Source organism: Syngnathus typhle, linkage group LG1, assembly GCF_033458585.1.
Source record: "Syngnathus typhle isolate RoL2023-S1 ecotype Sweden linkage group LG1, RoL_Styp_1.0, whole genome shotgun sequence".
Taxonomy (NCBI): Eukaryota; Metazoa; Chordata; class Actinopteri; order Syngnathiformes; family Syngnathidae; genus Syngnathus; species Syngnathus typhle.
Window position 1 is genome coordinate 13,529,304 of NC_083738.1, and position 15,696 is coordinate 13,544,999.

The 15,696-nt window shown below is 41.8% G+C and overlaps 1 protein-coding gene across 1 annotated transcript; it reads right to left on the reverse strand.

Annotated features, from left to right (window-relative positions):
* Positions 1–3,217: 3,217 nt before the first annotated feature.
* bicc2 (bicaudal C homolog 2) lies at positions 3,218–15,584 on the reverse strand. Its single transcript, XM_061289400.1, has 19 exons — positions 15,273–15,584; positions 12,442–12,488; positions 12,066–12,135; positions 11,863–11,942; positions 11,620–11,781; positions 11,465–11,518; positions 10,820–11,035; positions 10,482–10,733; positions 9,507–9,638; positions 9,231–9,420; positions 8,631–8,770; positions 8,354–8,562; positions 7,895–8,003; positions 7,477–7,516; positions 5,142–5,299; positions 4,576–4,774; positions 4,336–4,499; positions 3,764–3,863; positions 3,218–3,690 (listed from the first exon to the last, which is right to left on the reverse strand). Exons 1-19 carry the CDS (start codon positions 15,532–15,534, stop codon positions 3,560–3,562), a joined length of 2,715 nt encoding a protein of 904 aa, XP_061145384.1. The 5' UTR covers positions 15,535–15,584; the 3' UTR covers positions 3,218–3,559.
* Positions 15,585–15,696: the final 112 nt, after the last annotated feature.

Genomic DNA, 15,696 nt, shown 5'->3' on the forward strand with positions numbered 1-15,696 from the left:
CGCTAGTGCTGTGCAGAAATGTGTCGTAGTTCGTTCACTCGTTAAATTAGTCATAATTATAATGCGTTTAGACTTTGCGAACTCGGATAAGATGGTGTTTTGTTGTTGGCGCTAGTCCTCTGACAGTTACAGATTAGCTAGTGGGGGGAAAGGCAGTTGAGGTGAAAACTTGCTTCCTACTAAGAAATCCCATGTAGCGAGGAGAAGGATGACTAAAAGTGGCCAGTGACAATGTACATTTTTATGTTTACATTCTTACTGAGCGCCGCTGCTTCAGATGAATAATATCGACCGCTGGGCAGTGTATGGCAAATGGCAAGAATGCTCAAAAACCAATGCAAGAAATCTGCCAAACAAGCACTCTTATATCCAGAAAAAAAGTCGAATCATCCATATCTCATTGAAGAGATACAATTCACCCCAAACCTCAGACGTCTGGCTTTGTCTTTCGTCCAAGTGATAACACAATATAAAAGAGAGAGGCAAAAGGAGGGTCTGCTTTCTTAACCCCACACTACTACAATGAGATTATAATTGACATGGGATACATTTTACAGGGGCTGTAATCACAAAACCCAAAAGATTACTAAAGCCAATTGGGTGTGATATGGCTTGCTAAATGGGACAGCTGATCCCACAGTTTTGAAAAATCCCACTCCACAAGCAGATGCCAAAAAAAAAGTCTTTCTTCCAGCTTTGCTAATTCAACATCTTAATGTGACTGAAGGAGATGGAATTGGTTTATTTTTACTCCCAACGCAATATCAGCTACAAAACGATGTGTTCATCACACACTGGGCCCTCACTTTTATCCATAATGTGTTCATTATGTCCCTCGGCTCTCCCACTCACTTCAATCAGTTCGTTATCCTTAGGGCCTCTTTTCCCCTATTTTCACCCCCTTTATTGGTTACTTTTAGTTTTTCCAAAAAGGCTGATGAAGACCTGCATTTGGCTGGAAGTGTCACTTATATAAAATAATTGCTACAAACAGAGTGTGCTGAAAGATAACAGCAAAATTGTATTGTGAGACAAATATATTTTATGACTCTGCTGCAGTGTTGTCTAAACGAGATGCACTGAGGGTCACATACAAAAAAAGGACGCAGGAGCCCTTTTGATAGTCTTCGCATTTAGTTGTTGTTTTTTTAACTCGTGCTAAAACCAGTCCAGTCTAACGCCATGTATGCCAAGCAATTTTCCCGTCCATTATTTTCTATCTCCGTTTTATTCTATTTCATCCATTGGCCATTAACTGGCTCTGTTTAATACAAATCCCACTGTTTGTGATATAAGTGCTAACTTTGTATTTCTGCTGTTAGCCACCCTGCAGGTCATGTTTACTCTTTTTTTTTTTATCTGCTTTGCTTTATAATGCTGACTGCTGTGTATGAAAATGATATTGAAGGAGGACTGCAGTCTAAGGGAACATTCCATCTGTATTGCTTTGTTGTCATGCCACAGAGCATCATACAGACTAATGACTGGAGATGTCTCTCAAGCAGCTTTCCGCCTTGTCGGCAAATTGTCAGGATTTCTTTTACTGGCAGTCGTCATCATGTCTTTTTTGATGTTTTGCTCCTTAGATGTGGCATCCGTCTGTACTTTATGTAGGCCGTGTTTATGACTCACTTTAATAATGTCAATTCAGAGTGTGCTGCATCTCGATAATCGGAAAACACTGCTTTGAGTTTTGTCAGCAAATCGGAATTTGATGTAAAAAAAATATATATATCATACCTTCCAATTCATTTGCATGATTCACTGTTTGTTTTCTGTGCCGATCCTCATTTGGGTTGTGGGTAACTGGCGCTTATCCCAGCTGACTTCAGAAGCTAGTCACCATAGAATCACAGGACACATACACAAACTACTCAAGCAATTTAGTGTCATCAACAATGTGGCAAATAATTGTTTTACTTACATTTCAGAATGGTATATTTGATAATGTATATTATTTTACAGTGTTAATTTTGTCATTAGAAAACACATCGCCCATTTTTGGGGGGGGGGGGGGGTGCTGGAATGGATTAATGGCATTTCCATTCATTTCAGTGGAGGTGATCCTAATTTTTTTGTTTTGAGTTTTGAGTTTGCATGCTAGGAATCAAATCCGTAACTCAAGGCACCACTGTACTTGCAGGATGTCACGGCCACTGGCCATGAGACAAAATGGCCACTTTCCAAAATGTACTGCAGTATTTTCACTTAACACTCACACTGTCCGCATAATCAAAGACCGATTGGAACGTGCGACCACTTGGGGAGCGCAATTAGCTACTTGGCAGAATTCAAAGCAGTGAGCACTCGTGTGCCCCGCGGACCAGATTGAAGGTTCATCACTGAAACTTTCCAGAAAAATTGGCATAGACGTTGTAATGAGTGGGGATGATCCCTCACTAATCTGTCACAGCCCACCACTTCTACTCACGGACCCTTTCATGCTCAACCTGCTTGGAGCATGTGAACCCTGCTGTGGATCATTTGCATCCAAGTGCTAACCAACCCCTCCCTCATTTAGAAAGTGCTCACACTGTTTTGATTTAACGCTCTGCCAGTTATACGGCTTTCCCATGACAGCATCAAATTGTGCAGTAAATGAACTGAACAGGAAATGAATCGTGTGCAGTTGCAGTGATGATAAATTCAATTGAAAGTGTCAAATGAGCCAACCAAATTAAAAGGAGTTTCACACCTATAATTGTACTTTCCATTAGTCTTATCTATTTGTTGCAAATGCATTTGTTAACATCAGCGCCATCTTCCATGCCGGGAGCTCTAATTCTATTGTAATTGTTCACAAAAGTTATTCATGCAACGCAAATGTGACTTTCTACAGAGTGATGCCAGTGCCATCTGGTGGAACTTGCCATCGTTTTCTTATACTGAAATTCTATATTTCAGAAACAGGACTAAAAGTAAAAGCAGTGGGATTTTAAAATTTACGTCCATTAGTTTTCCAAACCGCTAATCCTCACAAGACATGTGAGCCTGGTAGAGCCTATCTCAGCTGTTTTAGGGTTAGGGTTAGTAGTAGGCGGGTTACACCACCCCTTACTGGTACACTCTCACAGGTCCAGCCAGGAAGAACTTCGAAACTCCACACAGTCGTTTTTATATTACGTTGCACCCCATCTATTTTTCTGCATGCACCGATTCAGATTACAGAAAACACCTTTAGCCACATGGTTTTATTTTGTATCAGAGTACAGTGTCATTTAGGGGCAGGGTCTATTTACATTTGAATAAAGGTAGTGGGTACTGAGACCATTCATATAATTTTGCAAAAAGAAAGGCACACAAGAAACTCACAGAAGAGCTAGTATCATGAATGTAATGTAATGTTTGACTTTTTCCTCAAAACAAAACACTTAGAAGAGAAGACCTCCTTGTCTTGATTTTTATAGAAAAGGCTTTGGAATTTGGCTGTCGATGGAAGGCACACATGACTACGTTTTTTTATTTTTATTTTGTTCTTGTTCTTTCTGACTTAAGTGAAATGATATGTTAGAGCTTCAGTTCCTCAACTGACAAACTCATAGTGGGCTAAAAGATGCTTTCACCAGCGGTTACTGAGGGCAGCAACTTCCATGTCCGAAATACGTGGCAGTCTACCGCTGGCGCCGCCTTCCAGGTATCCAGACTTTACACTGGATGTGTCTGAAGGTCTCCTCTTGCTCTTGTTCAGGTCTGAACAAGATTATTTGGTTTTAGTGTTGAAGAAGGGTCACATCAATGATGAAAAATCTAGCTATGACATTACCTGAGATGGCCAACAGCATCTTGCGTCTGGCTCCAAATGTGGACACACCCACTTCCTTCAGATCATCATCAGACAATGTCAGGAACGTCTGGTAGTCGATCTAGAAGAACACCAAGCTTGTTATAGTTAATAAAAGCGTCTGGTAGTTGATCAAGAACACCAAGATTGTCACAAAAAAAAATATTTATGCAATTATACACATTATAATCTTTTTTTGTTAATAAAATAAGATACATGTGAAAATGCAGTTGTTAAAAAAAATAATTGGAACTATATCTGATGTTTATAAAACTAAGTAATAATGGAAAAAAAATCAGGGTTCATTTTAAATGTATTTATTTCAGTATTGCTGTTTGTCATTATGGAAGAAGTTCAAACATCCGTTTGAGAATTGTAGCTTACTTTACTTTATTACACAATATCATAGTGACCTTTTGTTTAATCTTGCACTCAACAAATACACTATATATTAAAAAATAACACTAAACTAAAATTCTCAAAAGATTAAAACTAATATATTAATGAGTGTACCGCTAAACACAAAGCCTGTTTTCCTTTTATTTTTTGTTTACCTCCTGTTGCTCCAACACATCAATGTATTTCATCAATCCCAATTGGCTGAGGAGCTCCGGAAGTTCGTCCATCATCTGGGGGGAGGGGCTACGTTGACTGCAGGTGGATGCCCTCCTTGATGGGCACACGTCGTCAAAGTAGTTGCAACCCGGAAAGCCCTCGGCTGTAGGCAACAGGGCCAAACCTTAATATCTTTCGTTGTCCAATTCCTACTTCTAAAAGAACCGACTGGGACTCACGGGGTTTGTCATTTCTGTTTCTGTTGGATGTGAACGTGGGGAAGTGAGAGGAGGATGAGAAGGATGTCGGTGGTGGGGAGGATGGAGAAGAAGAGGAGGAGGAGGAAGATGAGGAGGCGGGCTGGGATCCCCGTCTGTCCCTCCAGTTGTCCGAATTACTCCCTTGAGACGCTGCCCCACTCTGATTGGCCCATGACTGCTGCAATGATGCAATGAGTAAATTTCACTATCAAATTATTATATTACTATCACTATTATATATATATATATGTATATATTCACTTCACTTTTAAATGATGTCAGCTTTTATGAATGTAATATGTACCTTAGTAGGGAAACACTTAAAAAACTTGCTGTTATTATTGTTCCTGCTGACCAAAGTGGTGCAATCAGGCGACAAGCATTCAAGTTCCTTTTGTTCACCACATATAAACAAACCAGTTTGTCAAACAGTTTGAGAGACACAACAACAACAAAAATACCTCAGGGGAACAGTACTTAGGTATCATTTGTTGAAAAACTAGTGAGAGCCGCTCGTGTTGAGCTGGCTAATTGCTGATTTGTACCTGGCTGCTGTTTGTGCTCAAGTAGGGTTTGTAGCTGCGACGGCTGATGTTCCGCAGCTCCTTCACAGCTTCTGCTGGCATGGACTTTGAAAAGCCCAGACCGCTCCAAGTGTCCGTGGGTGTCCGGACTTCAGTGACCACTGGCTTTCTCTGCATTGCTGGAAGGAGACAACACAGAAAGCAGTCTCGCTTGGGTAAGTCAAAGTAGAAGTATCTTAGCAGAATATGATTTAGGTAGTAATTAAATAAAAGACACTTTTTAGACTTTGTGACTTTGTAGATTTTTTTGTGTAACATTGTTTCATGCAACATTTTTGTGCAAATGTTTTAATTGAACCATGGAAGTTTATTTTACTTTCCTATGTTTAAGTACACGATTAATGTTCGAATTGTGCACAATTTTACAGTAGCTTGAAAAAATATTATAGATACTTTTTAGGAATAAAATCTCATCTTCATTTTTGATCAACGGTCATGCCTTCTAACTATTTTTCACAATAGGTGAGATTAAACATTTGAGAGCCACTGGTTTAGAATGGTACTAAATTGATATTCATCTTCTGATTTTACTGAAGTAATAGTATAATTTAATGTCATTTATGGATTTTGGCTGAGGAGTTTTTGAATTCCAATATTTTGTCACTTTAGGTAGCCCTAACAGGCACAATATCCATTGTGACAAGACATTGTTGTAATCACGTCCATAGCTGTGTAAGATTATCCTCAACACCAGATCATTCACAATTGTAGTCGTTTTAGTCGTCATCTGCTGCTTGACAAGTTGAGTCAGCCGCAGGTGCTCCCATCTGGAGAGTGTTCCGCATCAGTAAGGTACTGTGTGCCTCGTATTCTGGACAGACTTGACGATTTTTCCGTCTTGTGCTTCCAGTGTAGGGATAAGGTCAATGAACAATTTCTTGGAATGTTACTTTACGTCAGTGCTTCTCAAATAGTGGGGCGCGCCCCCCTTGGGGGGCGCGGTGCTATTCCTGGGGGGGCGCGTGTGACCCTGGGGAACAGGCTTTTTTTTTGGCAGTACTAGAATAAAGTGTAATTGCGCGTTTACTACAGCAGGGGGCAGTGGCGCTCTCATTGTTACTTCTGTCACGTTTGCGACAGTGCAACATTTTACGACTTACAAGACAAGTTAGGATAGTCACGGTGGGGAGGGGGGGCGCGAATAGTTTTCTTCTTGCTAAGGGGGGGCGTAACAGAAAATAATTGAGAAGCACTGCTTTACGTTGATAAGTCACGAACATGGTTAGGGGAAATGTACCTGAGCAAAAGCAAACATTTTATTTTATGATTTATAATTATTTTATTATTTATTATTATTTTATTATTTATTATCTATTTGTTTGTCATGTTTTGTTCTGCTCATGCAAGACTTGGTGTCAGCTCAGTCCTAATTACTCAGAATTTAGCTTGTGGCAAAGCTTGCAGTCTAGGAATTGTTTTTTCAAGGCAATTGAGTTCTATGCAAGCTAAGAAAAGACGGAAACTATTTTGTGGGAAGTTGTCAAAACTCTTATTGTATGTAAGTAACGTTATGTATATTTCAGTCTATATTGTTGTACTTACTTTTACAGATGTAGTATATGCATTGAATCAATACTTAAGTTTTTACACCAATATCTGCGCTAAATAATTGTTATTGATTATAATTGTTCAGCGCAGTGTGTGAGTAGATCTATCTTACACACACTTTAGGCAGACTCATTCAATATGAAGTTGTTTGAAGACAAATCAATGAAATAGCATTTGATGGACAGCTGTAAATAGCTGAGGGAGACTAGCCATGGCAAAACAAGTCAATGCAATCTGTCTATCATTGCGGTTGTTCCAGCTCTACTTCCCAAATTCATGGAATGGACAAAGTAGGCTCAGGTATTAAATAATTCATTGGGAGCGGTACTTCTTGTTGCAGGTCTTTGGCATATTAAATCAAGCTCTGTTGAAATTGAGACACAGCACAAAAACAACCAGGCACTGAGAGGTGTGTCAAACCTGTAACAGCACACAGCCAAGAGGGTGTACGTCTACGTATGTAGTGAAATGTGTGAGTTTGCCCCAGTTGGCCCATTCAAACAGCAAATTCATAATCCCATAATAAAGGCAACACTGAGAGAAATTTTGACACATTTTACTGCAGATCTTCACTGGGGCACCGTGTGTGTGCGTTTGTGTATAAAAGCCGTTTGACTTCACGGTGCATCCGCGGAATACGGTGGGTCACAGATCAACTGTAAAATGGGCTTTGGTTTGCACTCTTTGCTTAGCACCAGAAGCCACAGTACAAGACAGGAACAGGAATGAAACATTTAGAGGCACTAACCTCTGGTTGCCATCAATTTCTTCTTCTCATAGTCATAAACCTACAGAGCACAAACAGGATATAAAGCAGGTAAATAATGTATGGAATTGAAACGCTTTTCCATCCTCTGAGTGCAGGCAGGTTAAACCTCATTTACACTTTTATACCAATACTTACACCACATCCTGCATGCGCCGTTAATACTTTTGCGCGACTTTGGAGTGTGAGGGATTACACAAAGGATCTCAAAAGGGCCCAGAAATCAATCAGAAAGTAACACATGCTGGTAAAACCGCAAAAACGTTAAAGCATGTCTTCCTTCTATACTTGTTCTTCTTGAAAATGAGTTTGCTGCAGTTGCGTGCACTCGAGCATTAATTTCCACAGCTGTCATGTACATTGGAAGAGTGAAAAGCAAGTCATATGTGTTCTTTTGCACCTCCGATTCTGAGACGTCTGCGCAAACATCCCGGGACATTGTCACGTCTTTCCTTAGGCTGTTCCTCCTCCGCTCCATCCTCCCTCGCTCCATTTCTGCATTCAGCATCCTTGTGCATTCAGGAGATAACACATACACAAGATTAACTTGGGTGGCTGTGTGGAATCAAATCAAACCGCGCAGAACACGACAAAACCAAGTACAAAGGGATGGATGGATGGATGGATGGATGGATGGATGGATGGATGGATGGATGGATGGATGGATGGATGGATGGATGGATGGATGGATGGATGGATGGATGGATGGATGGATGGATGGATGGATGGATGGATGGATGGATGGATGGATGGATGGATGGATGGATGGATCAATAGATTAAATAACTGAGCAAATGGGGTGAACATGCTAGTTATTATAAAGATTCAATTTCAGAATTTGAATTGTCTTGACCCTCACCTGCACGTAAACGCCTGCCCTGTAGAGTGGCGTCTGGCTTGGTGGAAAACTTTGTTTATCTCGGGACCCTGCAAACTCCCTCTCCGACCCATCTTTGTCACCCTGGGTCCGCTGGGGATGTTCATTGCATCCTCCGATGACATCATCATCACCATCTCCTTTGAGCTCTCATCATCTGATTGGCCAGACTGGTCGTCATTTTCTAGGATCTAAATAGAAAGGACACCTTGACCTTAATGGATGTTCTTTTCTTCCAATTGTCAAAGCTATTAAGCACCTTCTCCAATGGACGACTGTCTGTTCCCTTCAGTCCTGTCCTCCCTTCCTCAGTGGGAGCGGGTAGTCCTGGTGGTGGTGATGGGCGAGCCTTCATACTACTTAGAACCTCCGGAACGAATGCAGGTGCAGGGACAGGGCCTGTTGAACATAAGAGAACACAGTTATTTGAAAATGATATTTCAAAAGTCTGTCCAAAAATTATTGGCCACAATTATTATCGCTGCTTCTACAATGTAATGAGATAAAGCACAAGAGTTACATCCATAGACCCAAATACAGTAGTCTATATTGTTCTGTTTTGAAAGATAATGCCAGAAATGTATTGATTTAAAAACATGTTTATTAGGATGATTGTAGTTTTAGTGAAATTATGTATGTACTTGTCACCTTCTATGTTTTTTTTCTCATTTCTCTTTTCTACACTTTTTATAAGTACTAGGGATTTTAATTAAGTCTATATACGTATTTGTCAATGTCAATTGTCATCGATTGTAAAATTCCAAAGAGCAGACGGTGGCAAAGAAAAGCTGGATGACAAAATCAAAGTATTTTCAAAGCTTTTGTGTCCTCGTGCCTTACAGTGTGCGCAAAATCTCACCGTTTTCCGAGAGACGCAGCTGCTGGAGTAACATGTTGAGCCAATAGCTGGTCAACTCATTGCCAGACAGAACGGGGTCAGGTGCCACCTTGGTTACCTTGGTGGAGTCACAAGAATCCAAACCCAACAACAGCCGACGGGCCTCATAAAGACATTGGATGTTCCTTTCGAGACCTTTCACCACAACTGACTGCAAAATGTAAGAGGTTTGTTGGTAATTGTAAGAGGTAACACAAGAGAACGATGCACGACTGAACTGGGTTAACATTGTGCTACCTTGTTGGTCTGCTTCACTTTGGGTTTGACACTAATGAAGACTCCAAGGTTTTGCATCATCTGAGCCAGCGCACAAGGATCTGCCTCCACATCTTCCCGCATGTCAAACATCAAGCACACAGGCAGACAGTCCTATGTGTACACACACACACACACACAAATGACACAAATACATAGTTTCCTGAAAAAAGCGTTACGAGTAATTGGAAATTCTTTTGTCATAGTACTAATAAAGCATTTATAATGTCATTCCTGGCCATGTGTAAAACTGTATAAGGGTATCATTATCGTGATGTGACACCAATTGAGCATCTTCTTTTTCAGAATGTTTGCTGCAGTTTTTATATTGGTCCTCATCACACTGACGCTGGTGTATTTTTTTTACTGTGTGACAATGACACCACGGTAGTGACACTAACGGCTCACTGGCAAATGATGAACTGTTTATGTCTATGCAGTATTGTATCTTGCCACTATTCTGCTGTTTTAGTGTGAACGTCACTCTATGCTTATTTTTTAGACTTTTGTGTATACTTCTGTGCTGCCGTCCTTTGTTAGACTGCCAAGTATCTGGAGGAGGCGCAAACATGGAGTAGTGAATACAATATATTTCAAATTGCTCCTGGAGCATTTTTGCCACTCTATATGCGTCTTGTATGTTCTCCATGCTCAGTTGAACCCTTCACCAACTTATCCAAGAATTTCAAAGTTTATTTGTTTATGTTTGTGCTACCATAAGTCTTTGTGTTCCAGAGTGTGAAACCAGTGTGCTATGCAAAAGTCTGGGAGAGAAGTACAGAGACAGAATACAAAACAATGCAGGATGGGGGGCTGTTAACAGAGTCACAAAATGTGATATTTTGAGGGGGGAAATAGGACTTGGCTCAGTTAGTGCCATACAGGCTGTGTTGTTATGCTGCAACTCATACTTTGACTGTTGATTTTTATTTTTTCAGAGAGCAAAAGGAAACTTACCATGAGCTGCTGCCGGGCCAGACACACTCCATCCGGGCTGCCCTGTATGATCAGTGAGGGGAGGTTCTGGGGTGCGCTGAGGTCCGGTAGAATAATTTGGGTTTGAGTGTGGTGCATAACGCTCAAGAAGTGAGCTCCGTTCTGCCCCAGCAAGAAGAGGTGCTGCTGTGAGGTGACGTCAAGCTGGCTGGTCACCACGCTCCCTGTCACCTCTGATCCGACAAGCAGCTCCATCAGAATGCAGGTTGCCTTCTGCCGTGTCATACATGGAAACACTTGTCTGTGGTTGCAGCTCGTGTGCGCTCACCGATGCTTTCTGACGCTCATGGCGCGCTGACCTTGACTGCAGAGGCGTTGCCCTGCAGGCCCCACACGGTGCAGCAACTACCAAAGAAGGCAGGCTGCGCCTGAGGCTGTGGTGGGATTGCTCTGAAGCTCACGCTCACCCCCAACGTCTGCACCACCTGCTGGATGAGAGGCGAGCCGGCATCTGGCACGGGCTGAGGAGCCAAGCTGACCGGCAGGTCAAAAGTCAAAGTCAGTGGCTGCAAATCCTAGCATGTAAAAAAGGCAGAGAAGAGGATGAGATGATGTCAGATAAACAGACCCTTTTGACAAACACTGAGATTGGCACAACTGTTTACAGTAATCCCTCGCTACATCGCGGTTCATTTATCGCAGCTTCAGCCGATGGAGCACTCCAAATTGCCCATAGGTGTACGAGTGCGGATGGTTGTTCGTCTCTGTGTGCCCTGCCATCGGCTGGTTCAGGGTGTCCCCTGCCTACTGCCCGATGACTACTGGGATAGGCTCCAGCACCCCCGTGACCTCCGTGGAGACAAGCGGTATTGCCCGTTCTTGTATAGTATTGACAGTTTCTCAAACTGTGCCATGTTAGTGGTGCTACTAGTGGCTTAAGCGGTATGATTCCACTGAAAGCCCAGGTGCCAAATGTACAGTCCGACACGAAATAAACCACTCACTCTAATCCTCCTCCTGGCCTCTTCCACTCCCTCGATGGGTCCAGCAATCGACACCTGGTATAGTAATAAAGTGGAAAAACGTTTTACACTTGTTTTCTTTTATAAAGGTTCTTAATTGTCGGACTTAATTGCTCCCTTTGTTTTTTCAAGCACACCTGGTTGCTTTTCTCCCCTGTAGCATTGTGGCGGTTGGAGTCTGGGAAATGGATATGGCAGGAAGTGGCTTCCATCACCTTCTTGATGTTTCCGCCACCTTTGCCGATTACGTGGGAATGCTCCGTGTAGGCCACGTCCATTTTGAGGGTGACCTTATTTACCTGAGTATGTAATCAAGAGTTCATTTTATATTGCCACTGATGTACTAAATATAATAACCGTTTTAACATTGCAATGAGTACCCTTGTTTCTAAAACTTCTAGAATCTTCTTTTTGGCTTCCAGAACATTGGCTTTCTTCCCTTCCACTTTCACATGTGGGTCTGCAAGAGGAAACAGCTTAGTACGATTGTATATACAATGTAGTTCGACTGCCAAGCGACTGTAGCAGGGAACAACTAAATGGAGCTAATTATAGGATGTGAGTGACACTACAAATCTGCCACCTTTCTTTGACTTGGCTCCAATCTTCAACTTGGAAGGCCATTTCACCTGAGTGTCAGTTTCTTTCATCACCTGTGAAGGCCAAAACAATGGAGAGTGAAAGAGCTGCAAAGAGGGGGGAAGCCATCTGTCACTATATGCTTCCAGAATATATGTAGCACGTACAGATTCTATGAATAGCAAGTCTCATTTGCATTTCAAAGATTGTAATCATTACTCCAAGAAAACATGTTATCGCGGGATTTCTCATAGAGAAGCTTTATGCACCAATGTAAACTTCATGCACCGATGTTAGCAATGGCCGCTGTCTACTGAGGAGGAGACTTTCATTAGTTTTGCCTTCTTAATTAAATGTGGCAAATTTGGTCTTGGACTTACTTTCTCAAAAAACTCCTCGCCAGTCATAGCATCTCCAGCTCTTGGTGCTGTAATGAACACAGTGAAAATAAATACAAATAAAAAGGAGGATATAAATCACTGCAGTCCCCTCTTTCCAGAATCAGCAAAGAGCAGCCTCACCCTTGTAAAGAAATCGAGAAAGTACAAGTGCTGCAATGAATCAAGTTGTGCAATCAAATAGATGATCCTTTGAATCACTGCTGCATTGTAGCAGTTTTTTTTTTTTTATCACTTCACTTACAATACCGTTTAAATAATGCATGACAAAAAAAAGTCAACCGTACATACTGTATACTTTTGGGAATATTTACAGTTTGCTTTTTTTTTGGTCCCCTTTCAAATGAGTCCTGTCAGACTGTCCTCCAACTCTCCAAACTTTAACTTTTGTGTGATTAGCATTAAACAATGTTGACAACTTTCAAATGTTGATATTAGCTAAGCAACTGGCACAAAAGGAAGGAGAAATTGCTTGGAATAAAAAGAATTTTAAAAGGCCATGGCTCCACCGTGACATTTACAAGGTTGGGGGGTAGTGCTTAGACTGCCCCTCCCACCTCCATCACTCAGGGTAACCCTGGCTAGAGCTGAGGAATGGGGAGAGAATAGTATAGGGTGGAGAGAGAAGGTGGCAAAGATGGGGGGACACACACACACACACACACATTAGCTTGGAAATGGCTACTGACGTTGTTGACATTTAGTGAAGCAAAGACCTCCCACTCGACCACAAAAATTAGTTCACGGATACAAAACAGAGAAGAATTGAGGAGAAAAATCCACTCAAGTACCTCATGGTCAAAGAGAGTGGAATTTGACGAGATAGACTATTTACAGCCTGACTGAGGCTATTCATACACCATAAAGTATCACAGCAGAATTAGTGTGTCAACGGACAAAAGAACAGTCGACTGTTCTTAAGTAGGAGTATAGATAATTGTGTAAAAAAAGACTGGTGAAAGAATTGATTCAAATCCTGTTCTTACAAAAGTTCAAAAGCACAGAATCGATGTGTATCGATGAATTGTTACACCCCTAGTTGAGAGTCATAATGGCCCTCCGAAAGAAGCTATGACTACAATGCGGCCCGCGAAAAAAAAAATGTTTGACACCCCTGACTTCTATACTGTACAATACGCCTATTGGCAACTTGGCACAATAAAAAAAACTTCCTGCAAACAAAATCATTCCTGACAAACAAAGAAATCAAACATAACGATATCTGTTTTCAAATGTAGCGAGTAAAAGTAAAAAGTCGTTTGGCAAGTAAATACTTAAGTGCAGATTCTTGACTGCTTGTATTTGGCTACTTCCCACCACTGCCAACATCGTGAGCACATACAGCATGTGCAGTGGTGACACAATGAGTCTCCACAGTGACACAGTGGAGGCATTTGTCATAAAGCTGCCAGGCTGCGATAACTAACGACGGCTGTTACCTCCTCATCCCAGACAGGCATGATAATAGCAATAAGACTTATGAATGTATCACCCATAGGCTGTCATTAATCATTCATGATAATACATGATTTTACTGCATGGATGGTGGCAACAAGCAGGAGGCCTTGAGAGGCAAGCATTTAGGCTGGCCACAACGAAAAAGCACCTTCCATTAACCCTCAAGCCTTGTTCAGTGTTATTTATGGCTATTTTTGACCAGGCACGACAGTCTGTAGTTTTTCCTTTTGTATCAACGTTTTAACTAACATCAATTCTTGTTAGGAGTTCAAAATGTCCGTCCATCCATCAATTCTCTGCTTATCCAGGGTTGGGGCACAGGGGCAGCAGCCAATCCCAAAAAAATGCGGCAGAATCTCTGCATGGATCTTGTACTTTCGGTCATGAGTCACAATTTGTGATCATAGATGAGGTGAAGGAGAATAGATCAGATTGAGAGCGTCACCTTTTGGCTCATCTCCTTCATCCACGATGGACTTATACAAAGTCTGCGTTACTGTGGATCTGTCGATCTTTTGTTCCACTCTTCGGTCAAGGCCCCAAGATACTTGAACGTAGGGCAAGCTCTCATCGCTGACCCGAAGACAGCACGGCACCTGACTGAGGACCATGGTCTCAAATTGGATGCTACTGATTTTTATCATTAAATGCAATTAATAAACACAATTCGATAGAATTAAAAAATATATTTTCTTTTACTTTAAGGACATTGTGCTGCTTCATGTGGTGTGCATGCCTTGGCCACCTGGGGGCAATACACAGTGGATATTCACCACCCATTCCCCTTTTCGTATATTTAAAATAACAATGATTTTTTTTTCAGGATTTTGTGTGTGAATTTTTTACCCATTGCATTTTGAAGGGCATCAATTCGTAGTCCAGCCACTGTACATGGAGACAGTGGTTACAACTCAGTAAGCTGCAGTTAGTCATTCTTCGCATAGGCTAAAGAAAATATGGCCCTTGGTATCAATCTGTCTACACTTGTGGCTCCACCCTTTGTTTTTAAATTGTCATTGCCAAAAGAATTATAACCCCAAGAAAACGATGATACTCGTGAGTCCGTTTATGGCGTTTCACACTGAGTCGGTTTGTTTTATGTTTAGTTTGATTTAAACTGGGACTGGAAATAAACAGCTTTTGAAGAATTGTTCACGATCTCCCTAAGTGCTGCTTGTTGTGAGGTGAATTGATTTGAGTTCATTTCCCTCAGACAGTGCTTGAATCAAAAATGTTTGCTTGTGAGTCAAAACAAAAATTTAGAGAAACGATGAGTCATATATTGAAATACGTAATACTGCATAGAGTCAGCATAGAGTCCAAAATATTAAATGATCTTATGTGTGTTGACTCACCATACAACATGGTCTCCAACTTCTTCCTATTGATCCTGAACCTCTCCTCCACCCATTCCGGATCCACACTCTGACCTCCAGCATTCTCCTGCCTCGGCTCTGTTTCTTCCTCCTCTTCCTCATCCTCTCTGTCACAACAGGCCTCGCTGGGCTCAGGCTTTGCTGCTGAGTCGGGTTCTACGCTAGTTTCCAGTTCAGGCTCCGGTGGTGCTACGGCGCCCTGGGTGGGAGAGCTCTCCTCGGGGCTGGTGGTGTTGGCCATAGCGAGACTAAAGCCCTCGTCTGTGTATGTGTGTGAGCGTGAGGATGTGTGTATGTGACCAAGGAGACGAGGGGAGCATGAGGAAAGAAAAAGGGGGGAGCTAGTGACATCCCTCTTAAATCCCCCCACCCCATGAGTTCACAAATTTAACCTCTCTCTCTC